General features: G+C 40.0%; 1 protein-coding gene across 2 annotated transcripts in view; it reads left to right on the top strand.

Moving 5' to 3' along the window:
- Positions 1-16,571, top strand: part of NEK9 (NIMA related kinase 9) — a 35,952-nt gene extending 19,381 nt beyond the window's left edge. The window contains exons 15-22 of one of the 2 annotated variants that reach the window (XM_059914693.1): positions 1,309-1,417; positions 1,924-2,085; positions 5,655-5,825; positions 6,547-6,606; positions 9,000-9,208; positions 10,124-10,237; positions 11,805-12,014; positions 14,045-16,571. In XM_059914693.1, coding sequence (XP_059770676.1) covers positions 1,309-1,417; positions 1,924-2,085; positions 5,655-5,825; positions 6,547-6,606; positions 9,000-9,208; positions 10,124-10,237; positions 11,805-12,014; positions 14,045-14,167 — 1,158 coding nt within the window. In that variant the 3' untranslated portion in view covers positions 14,168-16,571. Of the gene's footprint in view, positions 1-1,308; positions 1,418-1,923; positions 2,086-5,654; positions 5,826-6,546; positions 6,607-8,999; positions 9,209-10,123; positions 10,286-11,804; positions 12,015-14,044 lie in introns of both variants that reach the window. The other variant, XM_059914692.1, reaches the window with a different exon arrangement.
- The last annotated feature ends 756 nt before the right edge of the window (positions 16,572-17,327 follow it).

Genomic DNA, 17,327 nt, shown 5'->3' with positions numbered 1-17,327 from the left:
GGTTGGAATTTCTTTGGAAATGCTATTATTGGTTTGTGACCGTGGAATTTGACTTAAGAATAAAGTGACGATCTCACAGACATTATGTCCAGTAAAGTAGCCAGCCACAAAAGTGTACATACTATATGATGCCCATTATATGAAGTTTAAGAACAGGCAAAATTAACTTATGATGGCAAAAGTCAAAACAGTGGTTACTTCTGGGAAGAGGGGCATAGGTGTTAACAGAAAGGGTAGGAGGGACCCTAGGGTGATGGAAATGGTCTATATCTTGATCTGGATGGTAGTTTTACATTTATATACCTTTAGAAAAATGTATCAAGCTGTACAATATTGTATAGTACGTTATACCTCAATAAATAAATTGACTACAAACAATCAGTGATGGAATTCAGATTCTACCTTATCACTGAAGTAGGTACAAGAAAATTAACATTATGAAAAGAAACATTTTTCCATGTACCACCACTCTAGGGAGTTTTTATGATTACTCTCAAATCACTGATCCTATACAGGCTTATTAAATGTAATTACCATTCACCTCCTTCAAGGATGTCATAAATTCGCCACTGATATTAAGTACTAGTCCCCTCTTTGTGTTAGTATGATGAGTTTTTGTCATTTTCTAAAGAGTCATATTGAGACAAGTTTGCTGTCTCAATGGAAAAGGTAAGAATTTTTAAGCAATCTCTAAAGTAGTGATTGTGAAATGGGAGAGTGCAAATTTGGAGCAGGTCTGGGGAGGGTGTCCATGTAGTTTGAAAAGGCATATTCAGAATTACCATTACTTGATTTGGGTTTTGTTATAACATTGTGTTTGTTGTGAAATTTTAAACTTACATGGGAAGATTTATTTTTATGCTAATCTAAAGGGAACGTGGGTTTTAACAAGTTGAGAATATTGTAGGTAAAATTAGATCACAGTAAACTGATGGGCTGGACAGAGTCTTCAGGATTTTAATTCCTTCCCCTGCTTTTGTTAGGTATGTAGAGTGTATAACCAAGACAAAAGTCAATGATTCTATCCTTATATAGATGCCTTCTGGGATGGAGAGTTCATGTTTTGCATACCCTTATTTAGGAATCTTAAGACTTTTGTGGTCAGAAAGTCCTGCCTCATACTAAATTCTCCGATTACATATTGAGCTTATTTCTTCTTTAATCTATTGGAGATGAAAAGCTACCTGGCACCTTCTTAATAACATATTCGCTTGAAAGGCCTTTTGGTTACCACGACAACATTTTCAGCCTGTTTCCCCTCCATTTTTTACTTCATGAGTCTTTGCTTTGTGTTCTACCTTGTTTCAGGCATACCACGAAGTCCCCTACACAACCTCCTTTACCTTGGCCAAACAGTTGTCCTTTTATAAGATCCGTACAATTGCCCCAGGCAAGACTCACACTGCTGCTATTGATGGTGAGTTGATGTACGACTGTGTACACAGGCCTTAGTATTTCAGGTTCTTTTATTCTATCAAGTAGTAGCTCTTCTTAACTATATGTACATTCTCCTGATTTCCCCACATCATCCAGTATTATCTTATTAACAAATTGGGCATTCGAATAAATATTTTGTTGGTAATCATTATAAGTATATAATCAATACATTCCTTAATGAGAATACCATACCTATAATTTCTGGCAACTGCTATTTGTAATTAGCACCATCTATAAGTTTTCTAAGTTAAATAGTACCCATTTTCCACATTTAAAATAGAATATATAATATTGAGTCACTTCCTGGGTCTAATTGGTCATAGTTCTAGATGCCCTAGCTGCCCTAGGTCCAGGATTGTGTAGCTAGCTTTATATTTGTATACTCTAACAACCAGAAGCTGGTCTATGGGACTCTACATTGTCTGCATTTTCCCTCTGTTTCATGACCCATTTTTACCTGGTTATTTATTTTTGCTTCTGTCTCAGAGCGAGGCCGGCTGCTGACCTTTGGCTGCAACAAGTGTGGACAGCTGGGCGTTGGAAATTATAAGAAGCGTCTAGGAATCAACCTGTTGGGGGGCCCCCTAGGTGGAAAGCAGGTGATCAGAGTCTCCTGCGGTGATGAGTTTACCATTGCTGCCACTGATGGTGAGTCTGTACATGTTATTTCAGTTATTTCAGGCTTTCTGGATAGATGGCTAAATTTTAATTTTTGCTTGCAAAAGAGGTGGACTGGTTATTTGTGTAGCTGGATCATATGTTTACTTTTTTATCTGTGTTAAATTGGTGGCCAATTTTTATACCTGTGGAGCTTCATTAACTTTTCATGTGTCCAACATAGTGATTGCTGTAAAAAGGTCAGATTTCTAGAAAATGGCAAGTTAGTACTCTTAAATCCCTACTTTTTTTACTTTAACTTTTTTTGTACAATGTTTTAAGAATTATTAAATACTTATACATATACCTTGCCCAGTACCGTGTTGGTTCCAATAAATGTTGGGTGGCTAGAGAGGAGAACAACATAATTTAACCTTGCTCCTTGGTTGGGGTCAGCTGCACTGCAGTGATGTCTTTAGGGACTGCTAAGGCTTGAAGGGCTATATACCATGTGTTTCTCAACTTTCTGAATTGGTCTAATGGAATTTTCTTCTCTCTTTCCTCTCAGCTATTTCTTCTCCTCAGCATCCTGCTCCTATCACCACTTCTTTTCTGCAGCTTCTGCTAGCCTTCACTCCCTTTCCTCTTTCTTGTGCTTTCTTTTTTTCTTTTTTCTCTCTTCCTGTATCACCTTCTAAACTCTCTTGATTTTTGTAGCCACTTCTTTCTTGTGACTAGTGAACAACAAAAAAACATATTTCATCTTCTTATCTTTTGACTCATTTTGGCTTTTTTTGTTATTGCTCATGCTCTGGGATGTCTTTGTTTTCTTTCAGTCTGTGCCTGTCACTTACACAAGAGAGGTCCAGCGATAGTGTCAGATAAGTGATCTGTTACCATATTTAATTAAGTGAACCAGCCTTCAGAGTAGCACATTAACCTTCCCTGCTTGTCCCAAAACAAGTGGTTTTAGGGAACAGACTGGTTAGTTCAGGCTAGATAAATGGAAATGGTACCTAGAAAGACAGAATCAGGATGTCACTGAGGATTAAAAATAGTATAGCAAGTTCAGTAGCACTTTCTGACAGGGCCTCAGAGAGGTAATGTTTCTTCAATATCTGTGTACTTCTCAAGTTAAACTTCAGAATGACGAGTATAGAGTTAGACTCTGTGTCTGGGCATATTACCTGTTGATAAATGTTCCTCTACTCCTCTGAACTGTACTTGATCACCTCATTCACATGGCAGACATAAACTGAGTGCCTGCTATGCTCCAGGTCCTCCTTTAGGCTCTGGGACTGTAGAAGTGAGTCTCAGTAAAGATAGAACCATCATATGATCCAGCAATTCCACTCCTGGGCATATATTCGAAGAAAAGGAAAACAGTAATTCGAAAAGATACATGCACCCCAGTATTCATAGCAGCACTATTTACAACAGCCAAGACATGGAAGCCACCTAAGTGTCCATCGACAGATGACTGGATAAAGAAGATGTGGTGCATATATACAATGAATGGGATATTACCCAGCCATTACAAAGAATGAAATTCTGCCATTTGCAACAATGTGTATGGACCTAGAGGGTATTATGTTTAGTGAAATAAGTCAGAGGATGGCAAATACTCTATGTTATCACTTATATGTGGAATCTAAAAAATAAAACAAATGGATAAGTATGACAAAACAGAAACAGACGTACAGAGAGAGTGAGAACAAACTAGTAGTTACCAGTGGGGAAGAAGAAGTGGGGAGGGGCAAGATAGGAGTATGGGGTTAAAAGATACAAACTACTATGTATACCATAAATAAGCACCAAGAATATATTGAACAGCACAGGAAAATATAGCCATTCTTTTATAATAACTTGAAATGGAATATAATCTATAAAAATATTTAATCACTATGTTGTATACCTGAAACTAATATAATATTATAAATCAACTATACTTCAAATTAAAAAAAAAAAAGTGAGTTTCAGAAAGCCCCTGTCCTCAGGGAACTCACAGTCTAGTAGGGTAGGGGAGACATACGTATAAACAGATTAGTGTAGTCAGGTAGGTTCAGTGCCATGATTGTAGTATCCAAGTCTAAAGCCTGGAGTGTCCAGGGCTCAATCCTTCTCTCCCTTTCTTTTTTTTTTTTTTAATATTTATTTATTCATTTATTTGTTTACACCAGGTCTTAGCTGCAGCAGGTGGGCTCCTTAGTTGCAGTTCCCGGGCTCCTTAGTTGCGGCATGTGAACTCTTAGTTGTGGCATGCATGTGGGATCTAGTTCCCTGACCAGGGATCACACCCGGGCCCCCTGCATCGGGAGCGCAGAGTCTTATCCACTGTGCCACCAGGGAAGTCCCTCTCCCTTTATTTTCTAAGTGAGCTTATTACCTTAAATCCTCCCTGAGCACTGATAGCTTTAATTACCGTACCTGACTTCTAGACTCACTGGTTCAACAGTCCCTTGATTTGGATGTCTAAAGATAAAGTGGCTTTATAGCCCAGTCTTCCCAGGTTGGTCCTGATTCATGCCTACTGTCCGGGCTTAATCATTAATAGCACCCCCTTTTCATTAAAAAATGCCCTGATTTGGATAAGAGGTAATGGGCGTCTCAAACAAACTTACTGTATTCAAAATCAAATTTCCGATCTTCTGTTCAAACCTGTTCCTCCTGCAGCCTTCCTGTTTCAGAAAATGGCAGCTCTATCCTACACCCCACATCCCATCCATTAGCAAATTCTATAGATTATCTTCAGAATATATCCAACCACTTTTTACCATCTTCACTATTACAACTGATCTCCCTGCTTCCATCCTTGGGCCCCTTCAGTCAGTTCTCCTCATGGTAGCCTGGGGGATCCTTTTAAATACCTACTGTTCAGAATCTCTACTAGTTTCCTATCTCAAACAGTAAAAACCAAAGTCATTGGAATGGCCTGCATGACCCAGACTTCAGTCACCCCCTGACCTCTTCTGTGGCCACCGTCCCCTCCTTTACTTTGCTCCAGCTGCAGAGGACTTCTGTGTTGTGTTTGTGATACATACTTTGCACTTCGCTATTCCCTCTGCCTAGAAAGCTCTTCCCCTAAATATCCACCTGGTTCTCTCTCACTTCAATCAGGTCTCTGCTCAAGTATCAACAAGTACTTCTCTGACTACCCTGTCTAAAGTAATGATACCCTACTATTATTGTTTATTTCCACTTTTCTTTATTGTTTATCTTCCTTCTTAGCACTTAATGCTACCTGAAGTAATTTATTTATCAGTCTCTCCCCACTAGAATGTCAGTTCCACAAGGGCAGCAACTTTGTTTTGTTCTCTGCTCTCTTCCTAGCACTTCCAGCAGTGCCTGTCATGAAGTAGATGCCCAATAATTATTTGAATGAATGACCAAAAATGTTGAATGAGTGAATGAATGGATAGCAGTATGTAGGAGCGGTGGTCATTTTTACCTGGGTGGCATCAGGAGTTGTTTAGGCTTTATATAGGGGAATAAATAGCTTTCCCTTGTTTTATACATGGTGGAAAATCTTTTTAGCTCCAGGGCATAAAGATGGGGAACCCAGAAGAGTTGGGAAGCCAGTGTTCTGTTCAATTGTCTGCTATTTAATTTTTTTTGTCTAGATAATCACATTTTTGCCTGGGGCAATGGTGGTAATGGTCGCCTGGCAATGACCCCCACAGAGAGACCACATGGCTCTGATATCTGCACTTCATGGCCTCGGCCTATCTTTGGATCTCTGCATCACGTCCCAGACTTATCTTGCCGAGGCTGGCACACCATTCTCATTGTTGGTAAGGGTCCATATGTGTTGGTTAGGATGGCTTTGACAGAGGATAGACCCACATCTAAGTTACTGGTGGTCACATTCTGGCAAACAGAAGTGTCCTGAAGAAAAGAAGCTACTCGTGTAAGTCTTCATAATTGTCATTGATACCATATCTAGTGGTAGGAATAGAACATTGTCGTTTGCTGTCTTATGATAACTTCAGGCTCTGCCCCCCTCGCTGTAGAATTTGTTACTTCTAGTAGTCCACTAATTAGTTTATCTGTGCTCATGCTTTTGTGAGAAACATACAGTACACCTTTAAAAAGAAACTGAATCATAACTGCTTCCTGCATAAAGATTCCTTTGTTATGAACAAATTATAAAGGTCTGTGTGAAGGTTTAGAAGTTCATTCTTTAGGTCAGTGGTTCACAATCTTGGCTGCGCGTTAGAATCCCTTGAGGAGTTTAGAAATCCCATTGTCCTGACCAATTAAATCAGAACCTCTGGGGTGGGACCTAGGCATTTCTACTTTCTAAAGCTTCCCAGGTGATTCCAAAGAATAGTTAAGGTGGAGAATTGCTACATAGTTGAATATAGTTAGAGTAGCTATTGGTGCTTGGCTTATAATATTTATATCTGGTATGAGAGATAGCAGTTATCTCCTAGATTAACTCCCTGTCCTAGGCTGTCACTTTTCCTGTCTCTGGCTGTAAACAATGCTTACCTACTGAATATTTTTCCTCAGAGAAAGTATTGAATTCTAAGACCATCCGTTCGAATAGCAGTGGTTTATCCATCGGAACTGGTAAGTAGTAGTATCTCAAGTACCAGTGGTTTTCTGAGGTGTGAGTCTTTGGGTTGAATTCCATGCAGCCTCCCAAAAAAGGAAATAGGAAATATCTTTGGGAAATGAGGAATACAGTGATCAAGAGGGAAGGTCATAGTTTGGTAGATTTCACAGTAAGTTATGACTTTTACATTGCGGTCAGAGGGAGAGTACATCTTTGCCACCACACATGTGGGAGTAATTATGTGGCTTGCCCAACATTGTATTGTGACTTACGTACTGTTTCTTTTCTTACAATGCTAGGGGCTATGGGTTCTGTCTACCCTTTACTTCCATAGTGTTCCCAGGGGTATTCCAATCTATAGAAGTAGTCCTTCAGAATAAGCCCTTAGAATTAAAAGTTGGCTAAACTTTCAATGTAGTTGGGAAAATCAGCCCAAACCTCTCTAATACTTTTCCTTTGGCTGCTTTCTTCATGGTTCTCTTATTTGGGGCCATGCTAGGAAATTGAATCTGTGTTCCTTTTGGTTTTCCATTTGCTAGAGTACCTGTAGTCTTTGATGTCTCAGAACTGGATTCTGATATTTTGTGCAATCAAAACAGATGAAGACCCAGAATGAAAGCAGACTAATCCTCCAAAAAGGCAGTTGAAAATCTGATCTAGACTTGTTGAGCTCTAGTTTACACAAACACACATCATACCTTTTATTAGTTTCCTTTAGTAATCCATTGCTCAGCATCTGTTTGTGCATATTAATATCTGTCACAAGTGATAAAATACCTTTTTGCTAAGCACAGCTGTTATATTACAGCTCCGTTTTACTGGAACAGTATTTAAAGGAAAAACATAAGATTAAAAGCACGTGTCCATTGTCTGGAAAATATAAACTCTGTAAGGGCAACGATTTTTGTCTTTTTTATTCAATAATTTTATCCACATTGCCTAGAAGAATGCCTGGCACATGGTAAATGCTCAATAAATATTTGTTGGTTGAATATGTTATAACCATCCAGTGGAATATTATATGTGTTAAAATGAACAACATGTACAAATATTTCCATAATGTGAAATGTAAAAAGAAAGTTGCAGCAGACTACATGCCTTTTTATAAAGTTCAAAAACAAGCAAAATAAATAATATATTGCTTAAGGATACCTAAGTATGTGATAAAGGTTTTTTTTTTTTGCAAGAAGAAATGAAAAATACAAAATTAATCAGAGTAGTTATATGTAGGTAGGAGGCCAGAGAAGGAAGGAATTCACAAGGCAGATGGAGCAATACAGGTAATATTCTTGTTCAGCCCTGTCCCATCGCTCTTTCTGCAATAATGGAAATGTTCTATGTCTGTGCTGTCCAGTATAATAGCCACCAGCCACATGTGGCTGTTGAGTAGTTGAAAAGTGGCTCTTGCGACTGAGGAACTGAATTTTTGATTCTGTTTAAATTTAAATAACCATATTTGGCTAATGGCTACCGTATTGGAAACTAATTGTACTTTCATGTAGTAGATGCATGTATGGTTATTTTGTTAGGCATCAAACCTTACACATACGTTAAAAATAGTCTTAATGTGTATGTCAAATGTAACATAATTTTTAAAAGCCATTTAAAACAAAAAAGCAAGCTTGAAAGGTTATTTTGGCATCTACAGTTCTGCTGCTTCGGTAGGATCACAGTGTGGCATAGTCAGTCCTCAAGCCAGGTTAGCTGGTGATCATAAATAAGCTTTTACATTTAACTTTAGAATATACCACGCAATTTTTTTTTTTTTTTAGCTTTGGCAAATTACTTTCTTAGTTATATTTTTCTTTGGTCCATATTAAAACTCAGTTTCATTTCCTGACTGTACATCAACTCATCTTCATTAAATGTAACTTGGAATATGCTGCATGATATTTAAAGAACCAGCCATCATATTTTTTAAATTCTTACGAATAGTCATTAAAGAATTTAATGAATTTAACGGTTGAGGACTTCTCCATTCAGGTGTTTCCCCGTAAAGGGAGTTAATGGTGAGTTTATCTGGCAACTTTAAGAGGTGTTTGGCTCAAATGTGAAAAAGCTTTGTATATAAGATGAACCTCTATGGAGGATGTTGGAGTCTGGGTATATCTGTTAAGGCATGGATGCTGTGGTTGGGGTGAGTATTCAGTAATGCTGTAGAACATTGATAATCTGCTGTGGACATAAGGATAAGCAAGTTTGGAAAGTAGAAGTGAATATTGCTATAAAGATACTGATACACAGTACCTTGTATAAAACTAAAAATTTAGTCCCAAGTATCTGACTTACACTGTTGCTGTTCTGCTTCACGCAACTCTAGGAACCTCTCCAGGGGTCGGTGGGGCTATCAGATGGTAAATCTTGCTGCATAGCAAAGCTTTCTATTTCTGTGCTGTGTATCTGTCAGTGGTTCAGAGCTCTAGCCCAGGAGGTGGCAGCGGTGGCGGTAGGGGAGAAGAGGAGGACAGTCAGCAGGAATCTGAAACTCCTGATCCAAGTGGAGGCTTCCGAGGAACAATGGAAGCAGACCGAGGAATGGAAGGTTTAGTCAGTCCCACGGAGGCTGTGAGGATCGGTAGTGGGGCCAGCAGCTCCTGTCCTGGCTGGCTTCGAAAGGTAATTCCTTTGGTAGAGGTACCTCTGTAGGGACTAGAAAGGATCTGTTTCCTGTGTCCTATCCAAGCGTTTTGCAGCAGGCATCTAGGTTTCTGATTTCTACCTGAACCAAAATCACCAAATCTCTAATCCTTTTTCTTCCTGACAAGAAAAGATATAAGATGTGCTCATACCTGTATTACTTAAATGAATGGAAATTAATGCAACCTTCCTTGAAGGCAGTTTTTATAATGCATGCATGCAAAGATTAAGCTTCTAGATTTTGTACTGTGGTTCGTAGAAGTAGAATATTGGGGCAATTGGAATGCCTTATGGTATAGAAATGCTTTAACAGTGGTTATCTATGAGTGATGGAATTACTGGTGATTTTTATCATCTCCCTTTGCCCATCTGTATTTTCACATTTTCTACAGTCAACATTTATAGTTAGAGAAATTTTAAATTTTTTACCCCCCCCCCCGCACCAAAGAGAGAACCTGTAGATTTAAACCTCCCTCTATAATAAGATTAAACTTGATAGCTACATAGGAATATGAATGGAGGAAGCAGCACACGGTTCTATCTAAAGCTTTAGCCTCAGCCTTCAGCAACCTGGCAGTTGGCCTCACTGCCATCACCTTAGAGCTTCCCAACTTACTGAACAGCCTGTGTAGACTGAGTGTGTTAGAGAAACATGTCAGACACTCCAAAATGTTCTTGGATTTGAGTTTGAATTCGCTTCACTATTCACTCCTCAGAGGAAGGAAGGAATGGCAGGATGTTGACAGGTAGGGCGAGCTATGTTGTAACCACAACTGTCCTGCTCCACTAGAGGGTGCTGATGTCACGACAGAGTGAAAGCTATATCAAGAAGAGAATTTGGGCGAAAGTAAATGGCTCAAACAGAACTGATGAGATTCTTTCTCTTATACATAGGAGCTGGAAAATGCAGAATTCATCCCTATGCCTGACAGCCCATCCCCCCTAAGTGCAGCTTTTTCAGAATCTGAGAAAGATACTCTGCCCTACGAAGAGCTACAAGGACTCAAGGTGGGCTCTGAAGCTCCTTTGGAACACAAGCCCCCAGCAGGAGCCTGGGTAACTGAGCTTTTGCCTTTAAATCACAACTAGGTAAACAGTGGCTGTAAGCTCTGCCCAGTTCTCCTGGCCTCACTGTCTTCCCCTCTAGTTTCATTGGTTTCCCAGCTGCCCAGCATCAACTCATACTGTCTGTTCAGTAGTGCTCAAAGCCTCTACGCAAGGCTAAACTGATTTCTGTGGAAAAGTATCTACCCTTTCACATTTCTGACAGGCCCACATCTTTCTATACCAGATGATTGTCTTTCTTTTCTCTCTGCCTCAGAAGTACCAAAACTGAAATTCCAAAATTCAAATCCAATTTTTCATGACACTGCTGGGGTAGGTTGGAGGTTCTAAATGTAAGTAAGAAATAATACTTGTAGTCTGCTGGGGGAGCAATGCATGTATACCTAACTTTGGTAGAAATCAAATTGTGGTAAATATCTCAATAAAACTGTAAACCAGGGATCATCAAACTTTTTCTAAAGGGCTACATAGTAATTATTTTAGGCTATGTGGACCATACAGTCTCTTGCAACCATTCAATACTGATATCGTAGCACAAAAGCAGCCAAAAATAATGCATAATGAATGGGCATGCTTATGTTCCAATAAAACTCTATTTACAAAAACAAGCAGTAGGCTGGATTTGGCCCGTGGGCTATCATTTGTTGACCCTTCCTATAAACAAAGTACAGTAGAAGAAGGGAGAAAAATCCAGGCTAGGATAATTGAAAAGCTTCCCAGAAGAGGAAATAAAGCCTTTGAAACTTCAAGGTAAACATTTTAATTCCTCTGTCAGTTAGCCGTCTTGAATTGTTTTGGCGATCCTGTTTAGTGAACACCTCTTAAATCTCTTCTAAAGTGTGATCCACTACATTTCATGAATATTGACCCTTTGAATCATGGTGTCCTCACTGTGATCAGAAAGACTTGTTCCATCTGGGAAGATCCCGCATGCCGTGGAGCACATAGAGTAGAGTGCGCCACAACTACTGAGCCTGCGCTCTAGAGCCCGTGAGCCACAACTACTGAGCCTGTGTGCCACAACTACTGAAGCCCGCACGTCTAGAGCCCATGCTCCGCAACAAGAGAAGCCACCGCAATGAGAAGCCCGCGCACCACAACGAAGAGTAGCCCCCGCTTGCCACAACTAGAGAAAGCTCGCGTGCAAAAAAAAAAAAAAAAAGAAAGACTTGTTCCAAACCAAATTGTGCATTCTCTCACTTCAGCATTTTAAATCGGAAGATATCAATGACTTTAAAATTTTTCACAAAGTTCTCCAAAATAGATGATTATTCTTTTACCTTACCATAATGCAGACTGAGGCACTGAGAGTTCTCTTGCTCTGTTGTGTTAGAGCCAGGTTCTATTGTAATCCCAGCAGTTTTCTGTTTCTCTTCCATTTACTTCATGTGTATGTGTTTTATATTGTTACTTTAAAAGTAAAATCTGGTAGCACTTAGGGGACATTTGGATTGGAGAGCTGTAGCATCCGGGCAGAACCTCCTATGACCCTTTTCTCCTGTCTCTCTAGCCACCTCGGCTGAACCCTGCAGGAACATGCGCTGGGAAGGGAACACCCTTGACTCCTACCTGTGCATGCAGCACTCTGCAGGTGGAGGTTGAGCGACTGCAGGGTCTGGTGTTGAAGTGTCTGGCTGAACAACAGAAGTTACAGCAAGAAAACCTTCAGATTTTTACCCAGCTACAGAAGCTGAACAAGAAATTAGAAGGAGGGCAGCAGGTGAGAGCATTAAAAGAATAATTGAATTTCTAATTCTGTTTTGAAGAATCACAGAAACAAAACACCAATGCCTGAAATAGGCTTACTTCTTTGCAAGTACTTACCTTTTGATGATGTAACGTTTGTAATTAATCCCAGATGCTTGGTCCTTCTTCAGGCACCTGGATTGAATCATTTCATCACCTAACTTCCATTGTATTTTTGTTACCTTTGTTTTTTCTTCTACTTATTATGAAAAACTTTAAACATTACAGTTCAGTGGACACCCATACATCCACCATCTAGGTTCAACCGTTGTTAACATGTTGCTGTAATTATTTCAAATGTGTTTGTGTCTGTGTATGTGTGTATGTTTAAAATATGTGTAGGTATTTATCTGTGTATTTGAAATATGAGTGTGTGTATGTGCGTGTATTTTTTTTCCTTTTTCTTTTTTTGCTAAACCATTTTCAAGTAAATTATGAAAGTCATGACATAGCCTCCCTAAATACTTTATTACACATATCTAAAAATAAAGATGTCATTCTTCTGGAGAACCACAGTACTATTATCACAGTTAACAAAAATAACACTAGTATTCTCAATTCTCATCTAGTACCCTGTTGATACTCAAATTTTCCCAGTTTTCCCATAAAAATGTCCTTTATAACTGTTTTTATTAGACCAGAAACCAGTCAAGAACCCCTTTTTACACTATTATGTTTCTCATTTCTTTTAATCTAGAACAATTCCCTCCATCACCACTCCTACCCCCCCTTTTTTTTTAACATTTTAAAATTATTTTATTCAGTGATCCATACTTCCCTCACTGATTTGAAAGATCACATTTAATATATTGTAAATATCCAAATACACACGGGTTCATTTTTAGGCTCTCTGTTGCTTTGAGCTATTTAATTAGTCCTATTTAAAATACTAGAGTTTTGAATGTCTTGATTCCCAGTAAGGAAAGTCCTGTGCTCCTTTTTGTTCTTTTCCGGGGTTACATTGGCTATTTTTGCACATTGCTTCTTCTATATGAATCTTAGAATTCCTCAAAAGTGAAGTTTCTCAAAACTCCCTTTGGTATTTATATTGGAATTTATTAGATTTGCTTTGAATTGTATCTTTATTTGAGTAGAGTTGACATGTCTGTAATGCTGAGTCTTCCCAGCCTTGAATAGTTATTTATTCAAGTCTTCCTTTATGTTCTTACATAAAGTTTTATCATTTCTTAGAAGTCTTGTGCATTTCTTTTTGGATTATTGTTGTTGTCATCTACCCCCGTTTTTTAAAAAAATTTCCATGGCATTGGTTTGTTGAAGAAACAGGGTCAGTTTAACAGAATGTCCTACATTCTGGATTTGCCTTATTTTCCTGAGACATTGCTTATCTTATTCTTCTGTCACTCTGTCATTTCTGTGAACTGGAAGTTAGACTTAAGGCTTGATTAGGTTCAAGTTAAACATTTTTGGTAAAAATACTTCACCGGTGATGCTGCTTGCGTCGTTTTTAAAGGGCCATAGTATTGCTCTATATAGAGTGAACTAGCTTAGGGAAATACTGTCAACCTTGGTTTTGCCATTTACCAGGTTTATGTGTTTGGACAAATTACTTCGTTTCTCTGAGCCCTGGTTCTCACCTGAAAGAAGAAAATAGTTGTTGTATGGTTGTTTTGAGGATTAAATGAAATAATGTCTATGAAAGTACTTTGGAAAGTAATATACACACTTGAAGTAAGCATGGAGTGATTGGCAGCTGTAGGAGGGAGGAGGATTGTTTTGCCTAGGGCTGTTTGAGTTCTAAAACTGAAGAGTTCTGCATCCCAGAAAATCCTGCAGTCCTGGGCAAACCACGACACTTGGTCACCCTACCTGCAACAAATGTACAAGTGTGGACTTTATCTAAGGTCCTATTATTAAGGTAGTAGTATGAGCTCCTCACAAAACCATGGCTACACATTCTTAGAGGTCGGCATTGAAAATCTAGTCCTGAAATGCTGTAACTAGATAGCAATGTTGTTAACCTGGACCTGTGTTTTATCTGGACAGGTGGGGATGCATTCCAAAGGAACTCAGACAGCAAAGGAAGAGATGGAAATGGATCCAAAGCCTGATTTAGATTCAGATTCCTGGTGCCTCCTGGGAACAGACTCCTGTAGACCCAGCCTCTAGTCTCCTGAGCCTGTATAGCCTCCAGGAAACTGGAATCCAAAGACCTTCACAGCACACTTACTGAACGCAGAGAGCGCTTTCCTGGCTTCGTTCACTTGCAGACAAGGAGCGGGCGGCGGAGGCTCTGAAGCACTTTCCATGTACACTTGGAGAGTAGCATTGCCTATTAGATAGGATCTAGGAGTGGTTTTGTGTTGGAGAATGGAAGGGCCCCATGGCCCTGGCTTTGTCCTCAGTGACTGCCATAGCAACAGCAGCTCTGTACCTCATCTGGTGATCCCACCTTTGAAGAGGAGACACAATGCTTACCTTAATTTTGCTGGTAGCAGCTTACATCCCACTTACCATTTTCACCATTAATTGGAAGCTGCCTTGGGAATTCAACACGAGGCATTGCACCTCTGGGTGGAGGAGGTTAAAGTGTAAAGCTGGAGTGGGCTGGAACCAGGTGTGGCCCATCCAGGGTCATCTGGAGAGTGGTGAAGTGTTCTAAGCCCTCTCAGGAGCCTTAGTCCAGGAAAGTATGTCTGGTGGAGTCAATCTCCGGCTTGTTTTCAGAAAGTTCAATTATTTTATGCAGCTAAATGCTTGAGGAGGAGCAGTGGGCTTAGATTGCTTTTCCTCTGAGGGTTGAGTGAGACTTCTTCAGTGAGGAGTAGAGAAAGAAGGGTAGGTCCCTCCTCGTCACACAGCAGGAGTGTCAGGCTGTGGCCAACGCAGGGTGGGATTTCCTAGCTTTGGAAGGTTCCTCTGAGAGATGAGGCATCTCGTAGAGAATTGAGTCTGTGGGGCAGTAGGAATGGACTTCAGAGGAAACCGTGAGGGGAGGTCCTGCTTCAGCTGCCTCTACTCGGTGTCTTCGAGAGGGCCAAGAGTGACTGAGTCTTCTGCCCCTGAGAAGACTTCTTGTGCCTCTGCCTTCATGGCTCTTAGGGTTCTAATCTTGACATCAGCAGCCCCAACCGCTCCCTTTCTGTATGTCTAGTCAGTATGTTTCCCCTTTTGATGTTTTATGAAGCCATATCAGTGAATCTGTATCATCTTTCCTACTTGAGCGGCCCAAAGCCAGCCCCCAGACCAGGCAGTCCCTGAAGCCTAGCAGAACAGGAGGAGCCTGCCAAGTGAGAGGAATTTGGCTGAGAGCTCCCTTCCGATCCCCGTGTCTTCATGTCCTTGTAGACAGGAGCAAGCTAGCTTTCCCAGAGAGAGAAAGTGTCCTAGAAACGTTTGATGGCTTTACCTAAGGATGTGAGCATTGTGTTTCCACCTAGCCTTTAGTATTTTGAGTCACAGGAGCTGCCTTGATGAGTCTCATATTCTACCTCCCTAGAAAGAGCTAAATTAATTTTTGTTTCATTTTCCCCAACCAAAAAATGAATGTTTGATATCTATTTAATATTTTGGAAGGACCTGTGCAATGGAAATTTTGCCATTTCCCTAAAACTGGTGGTGTAAAGGCTGCTGCTCCGGGAAAACCCCTCAGCTGGGGATGGGCAACTCTATTCAATGGGATCTTCTTTGGTTTAATATTCCCATTGTTTTCTCAATTCTGGGAAGCCTAGTACAATGGTACTAATGTAATCACTGAAGCCTTTTCTTAAAATAAGGGAAGGGGCCAACCCTGGATTAAAGTTGCAAGTTCTGGGGACTTGGGGTTTGCAACAAACCCTAACAATGGGTTTTGATTCATCATGTAAATGCAACTTTGATTTTTTTTTTTTTTTTAAGGACTGACTGGCCTTTCACGTTCCTGTATCCCTCATGCTCACCATCTCAGCAGGCCTGAGAGGCAGGGTCATTTTGGGTGTTAATCATGAGTATTGCTTCTGCCATGGAACCGAGGAACATGGGCACGTTGCTGAGACTATGGGATGAAAGTGAGCACTGAAGGGAGGGTGAGAGCTGGGCTCTTGGTCCGGAGGGGAAGTCACTCTCTAGCAGTGGAACGCTGGGGTCGTTTTCTCTAGCATGTTCCCTTGGGAAGTCTAGGTTTGCTGTTAATCTGGCTGAGAATCTAAGTTCTGTGCCTTAGAGACAATTTGCACTTTCCCAAATTGTGCCTGGGATAGCCATATGATTTTTCCCACCAAAAAGCTACGCAAACAGAAACCAGTTCAAAGGTGGTAGCCATGCATCAGATAAAAAGTAAAAGGTGAGGCAGCAGAAATGCCTTTGAATGGTTTTCTGTAGCTAATTCTCTTAAATTGCGTCCTACTTTTCTTTATGTAGTGCTAGGTGTTTTAAGTTTTCCAGTAGTATTGCTTTTGAGTTATAGTATAACCCGAGTTACCCCTCTGCTCTGACATTGTTGCTGAAGAATTAGCTTATTGTTAGCCAGATGTTTGAAAGGTTGAGGGTGGAGTGGTTTGACATTTCTGTTTTAAATAAACATTTAAACTCTCAATCAGTGCTATGCCTCAGTGAGCCTACGCATGGACCTTAGTCACTGGGGATAAAACACGCAGACTCTAGGCCTTCGTGAATTTTTGATTCAGTGGGTCTTTATATAAATAAAGAAATAAATGGTCTTGTAACAGAAACAATGCAAGGGACATTTGCACAGAAATAATCTTTGCTTCTTGCCAGTTTCTTTTTCTTACTAATAGAATCATTTTTGCTGCTACAACTTTTTTCCCCCCAAAACTTCTAAAATATAGTGCTTAAAATGCAGAAGGAGAAAAAGATGAGCCATTAAAAGAGGAAGGGTCATGTCTTGTACTTATCGCCACAGTGGGCTTTTTCAAGTGATACTGCCAGTTTATGTTTGTAAAACTGTTTTCCCTCACAAAGGCTGAACTGTATTTGGTCTCCCTGGCATAGCCAAGTTGTAACTTCTCTTGGCTGAACATTTCACTGAAGTTTAGAGCAAGAGCAGACTTAACTCACATTTCATTTGATTTTGCCGTATATTTGGAAACATTCATAATAGAACAACTCTGGTGCAAGGATGTATTGTAAATGAATTATTTCAAATGAGCATCCTTGGGCCTCCAAAGAAATATTATTCATGATAGTGTCAGGGCAGAGTGGGCTGTAGTCAGGACTACGAAACAAGTTCCTTCCTGCCACAAAGCAAAAAAATCATTTATTGCTTCAATGATTAACTATGGAAATAAACATGCTGATCACTAAACCTCACAGAATTACGAACATTAGGGAG

The sequence above is a fragment of the Balaenoptera ricei genome, chromosome 2, assembly GCF_028023285.1.
Source record: "Balaenoptera ricei isolate mBalRic1 chromosome 2, mBalRic1.hap2, whole genome shotgun sequence".
NCBI classification, from domain to species: Eukaryota; Metazoa; Chordata; class Mammalia; order Artiodactyla; family Balaenopteridae; genus Balaenoptera; species Balaenoptera ricei.
Note: the sequence above shows the minus strand (reverse complement) of the source record. Positions and strands in the feature narration are given on the sequence as shown.